The sequence below is a fragment of the Epinephelus lanceolatus genome, chromosome 8, assembly GCF_041903045.1.
Source record: "Epinephelus lanceolatus isolate andai-2023 chromosome 8, ASM4190304v1, whole genome shotgun sequence".
In the NCBI taxonomy this organism is placed as follows: Eukaryota; Metazoa; Chordata; class Actinopteri; order Perciformes; family Serranidae; genus Epinephelus; species Epinephelus lanceolatus.
The window spans coordinates 25,564,580-25,582,733 of record NC_135741.1 but is presented as its reverse complement, the minus strand read 5'-3'; the positions used below and the strand labels follow the sequence as shown (position 1 = coordinate 25,582,733).

Below are 18,154 nucleotides of genomic sequence, written 5' to 3'. Positions count from 1 at the left end.
TCCATTTGTGTGAGCTGGAGAGAGACCAACAGGACAGATCTGGGACACTCAGCCATCAGCAGCAAAGCAGCAGAAAACTAAAACCAGGGCAGCCACTGATCCACTGAGAAACATTTCCATATGTGACAGGTTGTCCGCCTTTAATTAAGCTCTCAGATCTTCTCCATATTTTATCATAGTCATTCATATTCATTCACATTATAGTTGTGAATGTGGACAACATCGTCTCCTGCGGGGCCCACACTTTACTCACATGTGGAAACTTCCAGGCCACTGAGTAACCGCAGTCAATAATAATACTGAGGAAAATGTGGACGGGTGCTTGTGCAGCAGTGGGCAGTAGGGGAGATGGGAAAGGGGATGAGTCAGGGGAGCCGAAGTAATGCATTTAAATCTACTGTATTAAATCTCGCAGCACTGATTTTCCACCTTATTTCCATGCATTAGTCACAGAGATGACGTGTTTATAATGCCCATAACACAGGCTAATGTCCTCCGTATTGCTGTAGCAAGCTTTAGCAATCTAGTTAACTCCCACTCTTGACTGATATGTTAATAATGTATCTATGTAAGGTGAAACGACAAAAAGAGTCCAGTCAAGTGTGTCCTCTTTTTTCCCTCTCATTGCCTCAAGGTTTACGGTTTTTTCAGTATTGTACTATGTCATAGAAGCAGTTAGTGGAGTTTTAGTCAGCCACACTGGTTTCCCAAGGCTATTAAATAAAGGCTAGGACACGTTGCCATATTGTGTGATATTATTGTGGTACAACACACACGCAGGAAAATCCTGTCTGCACTTGCCAAAAGGCTCAATAGCTGGTGTGCTATTATAGAACATGAAGATGATTGATTTATTTCACTGAGCTGTCTGCAGTCTGCCTTGGGTTGGATTATATTTCATGAGAAAAACGAAGACATGGGTTAGAATTATAATTCTGCAATTACTGAAAAGATCTATAATAAAAGACAATAAACAAATGCTTTTTATTTGAAATGTTCTTTTGTATGTTGGCTGCCATCTACTCAAGCGTATCCAAGAAGTTCTGTCAGGCCCAGTGCACCCAAACAGTACCTGAGCGGACACCATCTCTTTATTTCTAGCATCGTCTGCTGTAACCCTCCAACCTCGCAGCTCCAGTTACATTGTGCATGTGTCATACTCCATAGCTCCCATGGGATCAAAGACAGTGTCCCATCCTTCACTTAACAGCCTTCATCAGCTGGCTGATGCTATACTGTGATTAGCCAGTCTGTTTTTGAGGGGGCGGGACTTAGTGAAGGTCACTTACTATTTGCAAACACAGCGCTCAAACTTGGCCCGTCGTTCCTACACTCCTTGTGCGTACACTGCAAGCTACTGTTCTATTGTAGGAACGCTACAATTGTTTTAATGGAAAAGCCGATACTTTAGCAAGCTAGCCAAGGTAACCACCAGTGCCTATCTGTCTAACAGAAAACAGGCTAACTCCGAGTCCGTCTTCATCCTTTCCTTCAGCTCTCACCAGCGAGAATGAAAGCTAACCCAAGACTCACTATCATTTTGTAGCGAGCTTTGTCCACTTGCCGTTTTACATTTAATTACATTTGCCTGATTTTTTTTAGCGCTGTGTCTGCAGTTTTTGTAAGTCTGTTGGACTACTGCATAAGGTCTGGCAAATGGTTACTACCTTTTTTATGAAGTCCTGACCTCACCTGCCCACTGTTATTGCCTGGGGGCTACACACTAGTACCCAAAGGCTGCAGCCTATAAACGTCTTTGTGGAAAATACACAGCCACACACACTTCTAGTGGGTATAAACTGATGATTGAGAGGGATCACTTTTGTATGAGGCTATTTTTTTATTAGGAAAATCCTGCAGGGCATACCTTTAAGAAAACTAATTATATGTTGTCAGACTTTCTGTGTTATTGCCTAAAGGAGCCTGGCACAAAGGTGATAAATAAATATACTGGGCGTGCATATAAACATCATTAACAGACAAACATTAGACTCACCCTCCTTTGATGTAATCCAGGAAGGTGTGCTCCGACTCCACATTGAATGACAACAAGGACACCTGAGAAAAAAAAAAAAAACGTCCAAACTGATTATCTCATGCTTGGTAATTAAGCAAAGCTAAATCTACCAATCTCCACATTAACACTGACCTCTGAGCTAACCACCCACAAAATGACTTATCCACGCAGAGTGATTCTGATGCTTGGGCAGCATATTAGTATTACAATCACTGAGAGAACATCAGTGTGGCTGCACGCTGATGGATGATCCGTGTGATGGATAACTAGCCACAGATTTTAATTACAGAGTCACCGTGTACAGCAAAAGCAGCCAGAGTTGCTCAGGCAGTAACAAAAGCTCTGGCTCATTTATAAACATCCATCACTCCTCTTCACTAATAGGACACAGACAAGAGTCCCTTTATGCATTACTATGGACTGGGTTATTCACCCCGTTTCAGGTCACGAGAATGTTTTCCCATCTTCTTAAATTCACTGTCTGGATCATAAGCCCAGAGAGTGGGAATGGAGCAAAAACATTTAACAGAGCTGAACAGCCTCATGCAATCCACTTAGAGGAAACTTCCTGATGAATACAAAAGCGAAAGAGGGCAGGGGTGTGTGTGAGTGGAGCAGGAGGTTTGCTCTTATCTGAGAACTCAGCCTCACCGTCCCAGAGTTGATGTATCTCTTTTTCTTTATTTTCTTCTTGGCATTCACCACCTGGTATGAGGGCAGAATAGAACAGAAGGGATGATGATAATGTAACCTTGCAGCACAATTCTTTTTATCCACCCATGGGCAAGTAATAAAAACATCTTTGTCCTCCTACTCCATGTCTGTAAGGGTAATGGAGCATAGGGACTGAATCCAATAACTGCAGTAGGTGAGAATGAGATAGCATTGATCATGCCTCGCAGAAAGATACAGATTATTCAGAGGGATTTTTATAAGCGCTTACATCGTGCTGTACATTACCAAGCTTGGGATGGTAGAACACATATCTCTGTCCCAAACCATTTGCTTGTAATAAGCTGTATGATAACCACATACAGACGGCATTACATAATAATGTGTAAAATGGGCAAAAATACACAAATATCAAGGCGATAAGCAAGGCGAGCTGATTATGAGCGATTACATTACTCCTCGCTTTAAAATAATGTTACATCTAGAGCCTTCGGGCAAAAATATGAGTGCAACAGTAAGCCACTGCGGTCCAATATCTCTCCTGCTTATTCTATGGGTCTGCACATCAACATAAAGCACAAGCCTGGAGCAAACTGAGCTGTATAATAAAAGTAAAAGGTATCCCGCTCTCTCCCTCTCTCCTCCGTTCTGCCTCTGCGGTGTCTCATGCTACTCTTCAACTCCTCCAACACAGATGATGCCTCATAGCACTGTGGCCATCACTCAGTCATTGCCAGGTTCACATTACGTCACACAGACATCACCCTCAGTTACACCAGCCTCTGCTGGCATTCGCCTGCTGTCATCTCAGCTCACAGAGCTAATGTTTGCAGGCCCTGTGCACGCCAGGTTGAGTCCACGGGAATCTGCAAAGAGTTGAACACCGCAGCCTGTGACCTATTCAAATTCTGTATTTGTCAGAAAGTGGCTTCATGTTGTTTTTGAGCACATCTTGAAATTGATTCAGGGGCACTGACTTGGCAATGAGTGCTCACTCTTAGAATTAATGGTGCTAAATTGAACCATAAAGGGTTCTTCGGCTTGAAGGAAACCAATTTTTGGGTTTTTGAGGTTTCTACCTACAACTCAGTGTAATGGGTTGCACTTGGGACCATCTGTGAAAGGTTCCACTCGAAACCCCCTGTGAGAGGTTCTACAGACACTCCATCTATGGTGTAATGGTTCCACCCTGAACCCTCACTGGGGTTTCTATTCATAACCTTTCCACCCCAAAGGGTGCTAACAAGAACCACCCAGGGGGTTCTACCGAGCAACCATTCCAAGTGTTTCATTAGGAACCCACCAGGGAGGCTCTAAAAATATGTCTTTTACACTTATGACGGTTTTAGTTTGCTGGTTAGACTGGAGCCAAGAAGCCCGTCTTCAGCAGCCTTGACCTTAATAAAGAGCTGGGCTGATGTGGTCCAGCGCAACTTACAACAATCATGGCTCACAATCACGTTTTCAGGGGGTGGAAATTTCGTGAAATCACTATTTCTACACCCTGTGCTATTTCAATGCCGCAACAGGGCGAGGAACAGAAACATGGTTCCAAATTAGGAACAAATAAAAAATGCCAAGTAGTAGGCACCCATAAAAAATGAATTTCTGCAAATCATATGGTATTGTATGGCATGAAGTGATGGTAAAGATATCAACTATGGCAGCAGAAAACTAAAATGAACTGATTAAGTGGATTCCTGATACATCTATATTCAAAACTATCCACATATGAGGGTAAAGAACTTTTGACACCCATGCTTTCAACAATCCTTGAAGAACTCTTTCTTCCAAAAAGGGTTTTTAGGATGAAAAGGGTTCTTAATGTAACCCTTAGTCTTACAAAGAACCCTTAAAGAACCCCTCTTCAGAAGCAAATGGTTCTGGGTAGAACTTCAGCCCTTCAGGAAGAACCCATCTGGAACCCTTATATCTCAGAGTGCACAAAGAAACTGCTGTGTTTCATTTTCTAATTAAAATCCAGAAAGGGTTGGTGAAGGGTAATGGATGCACCTTCTTCTGCCATGTCAGCCGTGTGGAAGGGCAACTCTGCATGTCACTCACTAATTCTGTCTCTCTCTCTCTCACTGTGACTCTCCTTATCTATCCCCATGTACCCACCACCCTCTCACTCTCTTCATTGGCCCTGTTCTTGCCTAAGCCACCTCCATGACTAATTCAGAGGCTAATGTAACATGGCAAGTGTTTTAATGAGCAGGGACCAATAGGAGCCTCTCAGCACCTTACAGTAATACCCAGTCTAACCCTCCAAGGACCATCCTATAAAGCTCTAATCAGCAGCATAGGTTCCTATGCCACGTACCTCTCAGATGCTTAATGCCTTGTAGGGTGAGGAAAGACAGAGGAGGCTAGGTGTTAATCGCAAATAGCCACAACTCTGGCTCAAACAACCACAGCCTCCTAAAGTCATTAAACTTTGGAGAGCAAGACCTTGCTGAGCCAAAGGGCACACTGATTTGGTCTTAAATCGAAGTTAGTTTCTCACACTTGCTCCCAGAAATGTAGCTCAGTTTTGTTTTTGTGCCAAAGATGCATCCCACACTTCATTCAGTAATAGGTTGTTCACAGCTCTGTCCAGCTGCGGTGTGCTCCACATATTTCACTCGACTTTAAACACATTTAAGGAATACTTCATCACCCAAATGACCATTTGCATGCCAATTACTCACCCTGTGTTGCATTGAGTATGTCAAGAAAATATTTTTCTCGCATGCCTCCACATCAAGCAAAGAATCCAAAAACTGAGAAAATTCTTGATGAATTGATGTCAAAGGGGTCCGCGTTTAACAACACTTGTGCAGTATAATCCAAGTCTTATTTACTCACTCATATGCTTAGTACTTCCCAAATACACATATTTTCTCTGAAACCTTGCTTTTTAAAAGTAAACTGAAAGTGAAACACATCTACTACGACTGTCTTGAATTCTTGTTTTTGGGAAATCAAAGCTTCAGTGAGAAATATCTGCAATTAATCAAAGCAGAGACAAGGACATAAGTTAGACTTTTTTTGTCAATGTACCTAATATAACGTGACAAGTAGCCACTGTGTTAGCAGGTCGCAGTAACATTAGCCATAAAAGAATACTTTGCAAATGGCTCAGCTTTTACTTGCAGTTTTCTGGTGACTTGCCAGGCTCGTCGTGGATTTGTGATATACCAGTTTCCTTTGGCGCATCAGGCACTTTACTTTTCTGGGGTCACCTTTGCAAATTTTAAAACTATTCCAGACATTTCAATTTTTCAAAATCGAATTTGTAAGCCTGTCACGTGTGGTAAAACTATCCCAGTTTCAGAAGTGCTGGAGCGCTAGTGACTGATGTTAGAGAGAAAGCAAGTCAGAGTCACAAAGCTACCACTAAGTTTAAATGTCCTTGTCTGAGGATGACTAATAATAATTAATGTTAGATGCATAATGAATAATGTTGGATCATTCTGTCTCAATTTATGGGCTATTTGGTATTCTTAGGGTAATGAATTTATACTTTATATATTTTTAAAAAACAAAACAAAACAGAGCATTCGAATATTTATTTCAACATCCATTACCAACGCAATGATCCCAGCTCTGAAGCACTCGGGTAAGCCCTAAAATCTATGCTCTCTTTAAAGCAGACTCCATGGACAAGAAGTGTAGTTTTACCTCACTAAACAGGCAACTGATCATTGCCTTGATCAATTGTTTGTGTTAATGTTTGACTTTAGTGTTTTAAAGGGTTAGTTCCGATTCAGCAAAGTCACACAATAACACGAACAAAGTAATTGATCGAGGCAGTGGTAGACCAGGTGCTCCCGTGTTCAGTGAGGTACTTACAGCTTTTGTCAACGGAGTCTAGCTTTGAAGAGAGCATAGATAAATTTCACTTTTACTGCAGTTCCCGGTCAGAAAGGGCTGTCTGTTTGGGAATTTCTGATGATACGACTTGAATTAAACTGCACGAGTTGTGTGAGAGTTTGTAAACAAATGTTTTAATATAGTTTTGCTCTTGTTAAACATGGACCCCTATGACTTCAATTCCTGAACAATTTTCATTGTTTTTGGATTGTTCGTTCACCATGGAGGCATTCAAGACAAACAAAGTTTTCTTCACAAATTCAACGTAACATAGGGTGAAATACTGATATACAAATGGTAAGTTGGGGGGTGAAGTATTCCCTTTAAATAATGGTTGCAGACGCACAAAAATCTTATATGCAGAATTAGGTATAAAGGAGGTCAGGTTTACACTGGGAACTGAATTCTACTTCAAAGTAGTTTAGAGAGACCAAAGATAAACAGCAAGAGAAAATAACATAAAGCAAGATATAAGAAAGACCTAAACACAGAGCTGTGACTTTAAAAATGTCTGCAAGAGAGGTTAACTATTAATCAAGCACAATCAGTGTTTTAAATAAAGGTCCTCTGCTCTGAGGCTAAACAGAGAGGATGATAACAGTATTGACTGGCTTTATCTTCACTTACCTCGTAGACGTTTAACTGGCTCTGACCTCGACATAGCTCTTTGTAGCTGGTGGTGAATTCACCGATGAAATCGTGGCTGGAGAAAAGAGATAAAATGAAATGATGGTGAAAACATAACATACAACCCTGAGAGGTAGAAGATAAAAGTAGCTGGAGGAGTTACATAACAGCCACTGATGCACAGACATAATCTAATAATCGACAGTTAATTTAAAAATTAATAGTAATTAGGTGGAAAAGATTGTGAATGAGATGAAGATGTAATTTATAAGGGGAGTTGAAGAGGAGAAGTGTAGATAGTGTGAAAGACATGGTAAAAATTTCTGAAAATAGAGATGTTTTGTCTACGTGTGTGTGTGTGTGCGTGTGTGTGTGTGTGTATGTGTGTGTGCATCCATTACCTCCCGTCTCTGTCCCAGTCATACACCTCCACTTTGATTGTCCTGTAAAACACATCAAAAAGAGAGGAAAACGTGTTGAGCACATTTACGTAGCATGTGAGCCACCAGTCAATGTAAATGACCTTGAAAAGAAACTTCAAATGAAACATTTCTGAAATGACGCAGCAAAAAAGAAAAAGGCTAAATTAAATCAATCAAAGACAGACTGCTCTGTGTTTTGAATGACAAAGTTGTAAAGATGCTTTCGACGGAGCTCATTAGGGTGCTAAAACTTTGTTACCTCTTTAGTTTTTGACATATATCAGCTTAATGACAAATCATTTAACGTAAACTGAGACCAATACAAACCCACAAAGCTTGTTTTTTGCTAGTGCTGCATCCAACAACGCAAAAAAAAAAGTCTTTTTAGAGCAGGTTGGTGAAATTTGATTTTAACGAATTGTTGTGAGTTTGTGTTTCTCACTGAAGAGTTTGAGGTTGATACAATTGCCAAGTTTGGGTAAAGCATTTCTCTGCACATCCCAAAGATAGAAAACTAACCTCTTGGGAGGGAGGATATTTTGCAAGTTCCCGAAATAATTTGTTAGTCGAGAAACCAAATAGGAGATAAAGCACTGAGAATGAGGAAAGTGCTTCCCCTTTTCTTCTCTATCTGATGGAAAGATCAGTTGGCTGTCCCGCTCCTCCCGTCAGCTGCTGACAGTCATGTGTTTCTGGGTCCAGGAGGAGGCAAGGTGATGGAGGGCCGCCCTGTTATCCTGACCTGAACTCATTCTGTCTGCTCTTAACGGATTCCCCCACATTACAAATGTGTGCAATCCATGTAGTGCAGAGAGAGATAAGGCGAGCATTGTGCTGCAAATTTGTGACAGAACTAGTCCTTTACTGAATACTGAGATAACATATAACACAGCCAGATATTCAGAGCCGAAGTGGGAGACACTTATATCTTCCTTGTACTCCCAACTAATAAACTAATGTGTTTTGACACACAGGGCAGATGATTCCTCAATGATGAGTCAGTCATCATCGGTTTCATCTCATGTTATTTTCTCACAACTAATGATCAGGGTCATGAGCGGCATTATGAGACCATTAAATACACTGTTGAAGATAGAGAGAATTAGTTACTGGATCAATCCTATCTTGGCCCCTGCACACACTGCATGTTGGAGTGTAAATTGGAGGGAATTTCACTGTCTGATCGCTATTAAAGCCAGATGATTACAAGAGATTGGAAAGAGTCACATGAGGCTGAAAGACGTGACTCAGGTGAGGGAGTAAACACGATTATCCCCTCCTTAGATTTAACTGTAAAAGATGGGCACGGAGAAAATATCAAGAGCAGAACATGAGGTTTTTTAGCACAGGAGTATCAGCCATCCTGGGACCACTCTCATTTCTACCCTCATCTACTTCCAGACATCTCGGATGTAGGTCTTCGTCCTCCATGAGAACCACCTCTTGCCTCTGCTAACAAGTGTTGTCAAAGATACTGATTTATAATACTTATTTTCAGCAGTACCAGATGCACTTTCTCACTCTTTCTTATTGTTGAAGGTTGTGTATGTGACATCAGAGCATTAATATAGCAGCAAACAAGTATTTGCTATGTAAAGATATAGTGGATTAATGGCGTCCTGAGCAGAGAATGAAGTCACGCTTCCTCTCTGTGTGTTGTAATCCAGGCTTCACTGTTTTTTGTTGTGGTAGCCGTGCTGCCCGCACATGCATGTCAGTGCTTCTGAGTCCCATGTTCTAATGGCTAACTAATCGCCGCTGGTTACTGCTGATATCAGGATGCCATCGTTGCAGAGGTGTAGCACCCACCCTAAGTTTCCCCCCAGGTAAAAACATTAGGTCTTTTACCACAGTTACTCTCGTTGATTACTGAGATAGCACCGTTAGCTGCTAGCTGTCAGCTGAACCATGTACATGCACAACTGTGTGTAGACTAGGGATGTCAGTTTTGGTTAATGTTGCCTCTATAGCTCAATACCCATTAACTGCTAACTAAACAGTTAATTTTAAAAAGGACATGAATCAAAGAAAGCCTTTCCTTTTACTCTGGGGCTTTTAATTGTGTGCTGTAAATGTCTTGCCTTGTTGACAGATGGCCAGCTTAACATATGGAAATTTAGTGCCCACTGCCCAACCTCCGGTCTCCACTGGTTAGCTAACTCTCCACAGTTAACCAATTAACAGTTAACAGCAGACATCCCTAGTTCAGCAGACTATTGCACCCCTGACTCTGAGTCATAGCTATGCTGTGAATGTCACACAAAGATCCATTACTGTTTACTACAGTCATTCTGCTGTCCTCTGCGGATAACCATGAAGAGAAAAGTCATCATTGTCATGTTACAGTCATTATCTTTTAATAAAAAATTTAAACTGTATGCCCTCAATATCAATTTTTCCCCATGGTATGGAATATCAGTATTTTTCAAGGCATTTTATCGAAGATAGAAATTCCAGTATTTGTGACAACACTACTTCCAACAATGTATGAATGGTGTTTCAGGTTGGCCTTACAGTATGTGTGTAATCTGAATGTATCAAATATTATCATTGTGTCCTCCCATAGTGTAACTTTACAAATTCTATTTCTATCTGTGCACATAAACTCTACTGCGTGTCAGAGGCTCAATCTGTGAAGCCTGCATTATCTGTAAAGTACAAAGGGATGTGCATTTGAAAAGTGCCTGGGTCAAAGATATTCAAAGCCTCAGAATCACTGGAAATACTGTGGGTTCAAAACCTTGCCAACTGCAATTATTATAAAGCCATTATATTTTAAACATAATTTAAAATTTGATTTGTGGAGAAGCACTGAATCAGACGAATGAAAACTGCAGGGGCTCTGCTGTGCAGATCTTGGAAATAGAGCACGTCAAAAAAAGGCGAACTGTCGATATTTCACAGGAAATGTTGGGGAGACCGTAAATCGGCATAGATTTCTCTTGCCATCAAAATCCTCAAAAGGGAATCAGGCTTCTTTCATGCTTCCACTCCATCTGTCTGACCCAATTAGCTCCTCCAGGCAGGTGAGCAGAGACGGGATCGAAGTGGAGAACCTCAGTTGACACCCAGCGTGGTGGAGAGGGCGAGGTTTGACATGTTCTTTGACGACTTCTACACACTCTCTTGGCTGTCTGGGTCTATAATACACTTTCATGGCTAGGCACACACATACACACAAACACGAGCAGCAGGGCTTCTCTGTTGTTCCAGCCACCTGTCAACAACTATAGAACGACAAGTACAGCCATTCCTCCTCCCCCTCCCACTTCCTTTCTCTCGCCTCTCATTTTTTATTTTCCTGCCAAAACTCCTCCTGCTCCTCAGGTATCCCACGAGGCCCTTTGCTCTGAAGAGATTCGGATAAGATAGGAGATGCCACTGGAGCAGCCAATCAGAAACTTAAAATGCTCTGAAATGCCGCTTGTGGGCAAATCGATGAACGGCCAGATAGCATGTAGTCAGAGATGGGCCTTTAATAATTCTCTATTACAGCAGCAGATAAAATAACGATAGAAAATCAATGGTGTCTAAATTTGATGCACCCAAACCATTTTGAAATAAGTACACAGCATATTGAAACTCTGTGTGGCTTTGATTTCCACTGGAAGATCCATCCAAGTGTGCAGAACACTTTATCGAACATCATCATTCATCTTACCTCTCATAGTCTCCGTTGCAGAGTGCTCTGACGGGGATGGAGAAGGGCTGCCACACAGGGTTCAGCGTGCTCTTCACCACTTCAGTCTTGTGGCAGATGGTGAACCTGGAGAAGCAGGTCGACAGGGATTTAAAAATCTTAAGACACATCTTTCAGAAAAAAAAAAAAAACCACAGATAAGATCTTCTTGCTATATTTTTGCTTCAGCACCATGTCTGCATGCTGCTGAGTTCAAGGGATTTCAATCTAATTCTCTCGACCTTGGTTCACTTCCTCTTTGATCTCAACGCCCTCCTACCTGTCTTTGATAGGCTAAAATAAGATACCCACTGAGGAGCTGAGGCAAGAGACAAACTCACGTGCCATCCTCGTTGCTTCTGTAGAAGACCATGAAGGGGTCTGACTTCCCAAAGAAGTCTTTTTTATCTAGTTTGTTGGCACAGAATTGCATGGTGGCGTAGTCCTAAAAAAACAGAGAGTGAGACAAATGAAAAGACGAAAAAAGTAAAGGGCATTGTAAATCCATGCTTCTGCCTCCGTTTCCCTCCTGTTGTTTGTTTATACATGCTGTGTGCCAAGATATAAAAGCACTGAAGCACCAAATAAAAGCAAAGTGCTGACTGAATCCTAATAAGAGCAGAGTGAAGCCAGCCAGTGGGCGCTCGCGTCCAAAACCTGCAAATGCATTCATTACCATTTCTTTATTATGCAACTGCTGCATAACAACAGTGGATGGGATAAGGGGTATCAAATTGAAAATACCTTGTTGTGCTGAATATAATCATAGTAACAGTATGACAGACCATGCCGAGGCACAGAAATGGATTCTAAAAACCTGCACATGGAGGAGGTGGGGGCCGTGTACAAAAAGGATGTGGAGGGTGTGAGTGCAGCTAATGATACATTAGAAAGGCTGGTATTAACATAATTATACTCATTTAGGCAGCATTTCAATGTGCGCTGCCATTACAAGGACAATGAACATACCCCATAATGCTCTTGGTTCCAGATAGTCTCCCTGTGGTCAAGGTATTAGTCTGCATTGTACAATAATGAGGCTGCGGAGCGGGTACAGACTGGACAGGTAAACGTCAGACAAAACTCTGCAAAGTGTTCTCCATAACTTCTCCCTTTATATCAATGCTGTATGGTTTGAAGCTTTTTAGCCCCACAATATACGCAAGTCAAGTGTCTGATCAGTGAATTTCAAAGCATGAGATGTGATATCAGAAGACATTCAGGGGCTTCAACTGGCAAAAAAAGAGCTGTTTTCACCCTGCTGGTCTCCCGAGCTTTTAGGGGTTTGAAGTGCAGCTATTAGATCTGAATCAGCGTGGTGCTGGGATGGGCCTCCATCGATTGCTTTGACCCACATCAGTGTGGTGCGCTCTGCCTCTGACCTGCCTCTCACTAACCCCCATCACATCAATTTATGCCTTGGACAGGACACAGACCCCGCCTTTGAGGCAACCCCTGAGAAAAAGATGGATGACATTACATAGATACATAGTAAAATGGCAAAAATAAATTGAGCAAATACGATCGTCACCCTTGTTTCAAATCATAGTTTATGTTTCCAATCAACATTATAGAAATGATGAGACTGAAGCAAAGAGCTGACTGAAACAGTCACTGGTGGCTGAATGAAGGCTGTCTTACATATCTAATTTAATTTGATTCCCCACTATCATTTTCCATTCTGCAAACCACGGCTATGGTACATTTGTATGTTTCATATGAATCAAATAAATGTTTCTAAAGTGACAAAGTTCTGATTTCAGGCTTATGAGCTGTCCTTGTCAACCAGAGGTGGAGGGGATACCGAATATGGCTGCCAAGTTGCAGCCCACTGCATACCACTGTTAGAGACCAACAAACAACAAAGTTAAACAGAAAAGCTGTGTTTTAGCGAGACATTGGCAGTGATTGTGCCACCAAAACTGGGTGTTTTTAAGTGAAACATCAGCAGCATTTCCACCTGTTATTGTGCCATCAAGACTGGGTGTTTCTTAGCGAGACACTGGCAGCAACTCCAGCTGCAACTCCAGTGGCATTTCAAGGGGTGATCGTGCCACCAAAAGCAGTGTTTTATGCTGGAACATGATGTTTTCCTAACCATAGCTAAGTGGTTTGTGTACCTAAACATAACCACAAGTTAATCTCAGTGTTGTTCAAACATAAGGAAATGTAAAGTTTCAAAATTTCTGCTACATTGTAACATACTAATGTGACATATCTGTAGTTTGCAGAAATGTACAATGCTGACATTTATTCTGGCAATTGGGCTGCATTATCTGTGTTTTTATAAATTCTACAATATAGGAAGAGAGTACTTTTTACAATTGTGCAGCTGGATACAGATTAGCTAAGTTAAAGAGCCATCCACTGTGCAGTTTGTACCTGAAGTGTGGCATTTCACAAGAACATCTAATTCCCAAGTTCCCACTGTGGCTTCTTTTGTGGATTTAAAGTTTGCTCAGGTCAGTTATCCAAGCACTTTAACACAGAGGCATCCTATAACTGTCCTGCTTAGCTCTGACACAGCCTCTACAATTACACTATCATGGCAACACGGTGCCTTAAGCCTTCATTAGGCACAGATAACACATACTTTGGTGCCAAGCAGTGTTCTCTCATTAAGTGGTGAAAAAAGGCAGAACATTCATTTCAACCACTGAGGTTTAAGAGCAGCAGGGAATACTGAGTGCAGTCCGCATCCCTCTTTCCATTTCCCTGCTCTACCGAGATATCGCTGCATGGGGTAAGTGGCAGAGCAATGCGCACTGTCACTTTCATAAAGTGGGACTGGTCTTTCAAAGGAATGCAAAGCAATGCAGACAATACCTGCATTGACGTTACATACACTTATGACCTCGTCATGATCGCACGCTGCTGTGAATCACCAAATGAATCATGAGCCAGAGGATTATATAAATCTCAAATAACCACATTTCCTCTTTATGCATCTCGCATCATACCATTCATTCAGATGTTTTTGTCTATTATGACTGCAAGCCTGCCAATGTGAGGAGCTGTTTTACATACGCACAAAAAAAGCATGAAAAAAATAGTGACGATGCTTAATTCTATTTTACGACCACAGTAATAAACTGAGAACACTAGCTTGAGGGGAATATGTCATACGATCCAAAATGTTAATGGTAAATGGGCTTAGTGATGATGAAGGATACAGTAATAAAAATGGATGGCTATGAGCTGAGTATCAGTGAATGGTAAGTTGGTGAGTATATACTGTAAATACACTTGAGAGAAAGACATGGAGGAGCTATGTTTACCTTCACATGCTCTCAACAGGCAAAAATAAACTCTCTCTCCGGTTAACTGCTGTCATATGTAAAGTGTTGTGCGGTTTACTCAGATTTAAATCAGCCAGAGCTGCTGCTGGACTGTGAGGAGGATCTGAGGGAGAGCCCGCCGCTGCTCAGCGTGTCATATGTGCCAGAGTTAACAACAGCCAAGAGGAAGCCTTTGATCCATACAGAGGCTGTTGCTCTGTCTAATGATACCTGGCAAATCCACCACAAAGGTGAGAGCCAACCCACCTCTCGGTTAACAGTCCCTGCAGAACTTCCCCAGTTGATTCCCACTCTGCTGGTTTCCCCAAACAAGAGTTGCAGTGTTTACCTCAGGCGAATCAGCAACTCAGCTGCCTCCATTTATTGGTCACAGGTGGATTATAGAATAAACACCATCCAGATGGATGATAGCAGTTGCAAACTGCGATAATTCACAGGTGTGGGACTTGTACTGACAGCAGGGTCTTCAGATTATTCAACTATTCGTTTTCCCTCAGTTCCCTGTTTTTGACTCAAACATGAGGTATTTCCATTCAGGGTCAGATTCTGTGTAAACAGAGCAGGTCTGGAGTGACATGTCAAGTCTGTGTCTCTCTAATTGAGTCTGGGAGAAAGAAAACGGTCATTTGTACCGGTAATGATCATTTGCATTTATATTACAAAACCGCTTCTTGAAGTGGTGCTTTGCAGTGATTATGCTTACTTCTATCATGGCAGATCCTCTGCACCTGATGACTCACAGCACCCTTCAATGATGGCACTTGCTTCAATTCAGCAAGAACCAAATCAGTACTAGTTATCATGGCAGTTTTATTATCAGCATGGCGTATCCATCTCACTCTAATCATGGACTGTTTATTTGTCAGGAAATAAAAGGTGCTATTTGTAATTCTTTCTCAACGTCAGGAAAAATTACTGTGAAACCAGGTGCTTTTTACTCAACATGTATTGCTGGAAGTTGCAACACTTAAAACCATTAATTGCTTACATGCATTAGGATATCATAAAATGTTCATACAATAGTTGCAGCTCAATGGCTTGCTTTACAGCCTCTGAGGGAGGCCAGTTGTTCTAGCCAATAAGTCTTGCTAGTTTGCAGCACTGGCAGCAGTATAATGTGGTTATTTACTGTCTTCATTTAGCAGTGCAGAGGGAAAGCCAATGGGCATTAGTGGACACAGGTTATTAACGGAGATTCATGGATTAACACACCACACATAGGAGGAAATGCCTGTTTTAGTGATTGGAATGAAGGCGAGCTCATTAAATAGCCATTCAAACTCATAGCATATTCACTATGTACACAATTTCCAAATGGCAAACGCAATTGCAAAGAGACATGGCGTATCCCGCTGGTTTAATGGGGCAGTTATGACACAATAAATCTAACTGAAGTCAAGGCTATTAAACATCTCACTTCACTTCAGCAGGTTTGCTATATTTTTGCATTATGTGACTTACACAACATGCACCATTTCCCTACAGTGTGTCACATACAATTTCACAGTGACATGCTGTGATCTATCAGCTACAGTCAATATGTTCAATTTAACTCTAATGTGCTGCTGTTAAAGGGCCCGTTTCAAATTAGATCAGTGAGCACTGCAAAACATTTATTAAAAAACCTACATTGTAAGCAAATTACAAAACACACCAGTTAAAACAGCCAAGACTTACTCTGCAGTTTCCCAGCTCCTCGGCAGACAAGATAATGGTCCCACATTTCTTCCCAGGTATACCTCTGTGAAAACAAGAAATTATTCACTCTTACAACAAAAGTAGTTCACAGCACAATGTTAAAGACCGACTTGATAATCATTTTTTTAAATAGCACTGAGAGGCACTGTGTTGCACTTTACAATGCCCATAAGTCATGCAATATAGTAAACTGTAATCACCTGTGATCTAAATTTCTTAAAGGGATAGTTTGGATTTTTAAGTGGGGTTGTATGAGGTACTTACTGTATTCATATTCACCGATTTGGTGGTCGACGTGCCCTCAGTTGGGAGGAGCAGATAGACGTACCACAACGGAAGCTAAGCAATGTACTGGTGTGGACGTGGGCAGCAGCAGAGCTATTTTAGCCACCTAAAAAAGGCCCACCCAAATCATCCTTATCAGTTTAACTGTACACTATATTTAGAATATTTTCAGCACTTTAACTTGCTGTCAGACAGCTCTTTCCAAGGGGAACTGGAGCCATTAAATCACTCTCTTCAAACCCACCAGACTCCACTGACAGAAACAGTAATTTTACCTCTCAAAACACGTGAGTTACTGGTATCCCGCTGCCTTGATTGTTTGTATTCTGTGAATTTGATGAACAAGAACCAACACTTAAAAACACAAAAGTCACACAATAACCCGAACAAACTACAAGATCAACCAGCAGCTCGGGTATTCAGCAGGGTAAAAATATTGTTTGTGTCAGTGGAGTGTGGCTTTAAAGAGAGAATAAATAACAGCCTTAGTTCCTCTTTAAAGACCTGTCTGACGTCAAGGTAAAGCAGTAAAAATATCTTAAATATAGCATATACTTAAATTGATATTGATTCATTTTAGGTGGCTGAAATTTGTTTTACTGCAGCTACCGTGAACAGCAGTACATTATCTTCCATTGTGGTAATCCTGTCTGCTTCTCTAAACTGGGGCGTGCTGACTCTGATGTTTACTGTACGTAATACCTCATACAACTCCCCTTCAAAAAATCTAAACTATCCCTTTAATGGGGATGGAGGTGAAAATTGTAGCAGAGTTATTTTAGCAGCAGCTTTCACCATCGCTGGTGAATCCAGCTACCTTTTGAAAGAGGGTTTAAGTACATCTGAGGAGCAATGACTTTTATTCCAGGTTTTATTTATCACCCCCTGTATTTTATTCCCATTGGAGAATATACCAGATACTTATATAATAATAATTACAGAGATTAATGTTCATAAGGTATTTTGTGCAGTCACACTTTTCACTTGAGGCTGATAATACAGCAGCTTGCTAACCCAATGGCGCAAACAAAAATAGAGACAGAGATGCTCTGGAGTTTGTCCTAAATGTTTTTTGGGCTGTATTTTTTGAAGGTGAACAAAATGACATTTTTTTATATATATATATTTATACATATATATATATATATATATATATATATATATATATATATATATATATATATATATATATCCAATCTCTCCAACTCCTTGCAGCCACTGAAGCTGTGCAAAGGAGGCAGAGCCCATTTCACCCAGCACAGAGTAAGACAGCAGATATCTACTTTCCCATCATGCAGAGGCACTCCAGCTGCTGACACTCCTGTCATCTTTCCGGATAAAGAAGGAAATTACACGGGAGTCCTGCTGTGGCCTTAGCTGGAGAGCAATCATTAGAAGGTCAGACTTGCCACAGATCCTCATCAAGCTCTGATGGTTGATCTGACTGGCAGTAATACTGGATTCCAAACTGCTGAATGGGAGGCAGCCTTTGACTACAGCAGCAGAAGTTTGCATTATTTACAAGACAATCTAAAGCACAAACTTGCAGTGGCTAAACATAAAGCACTGGGTTTGCCAGGGGACCTATTAAGAGATAGAG

The 18,154-nt window shown here is 41.3% G+C and overlaps 1 protein-coding gene across 2 annotated transcripts in view; it reads right to left on the bottom strand.

Moving 5' to 3' along the window:
- Window positions 1–18,154, bottom strand: part of cpne5a (copine Va) — a 110,299-nt gene that overhangs the window by 38,115 nt on the left and 54,030 nt on the right. For both annotated transcript variants that reach the window (XM_033629464.2, XM_033629465.2), the window contains 7 exons: window positions 16,249–16,312; window positions 11,614–11,717; window positions 11,255–11,359; window positions 7,573–7,614; window positions 7,172–7,247; window positions 2,669–2,722; window positions 1,997–2,058 (listed from right to left, as the gene is read on the bottom strand). In XM_033629464.2, coding sequence (XP_033485355.1) covers window positions 1,997–2,058; window positions 2,669–2,722; window positions 7,172–7,247; window positions 7,573–7,614; window positions 11,255–11,359; window positions 11,614–11,717; window positions 16,249–16,312 — 507 coding nt within the window. The remainder of the gene's footprint in view (window positions 1–1,996; window positions 2,059–2,668; window positions 2,723–7,171; window positions 7,248–7,572; window positions 7,615–11,254; window positions 11,360–11,613; window positions 11,718–16,248; window positions 16,313–18,154) is intronic.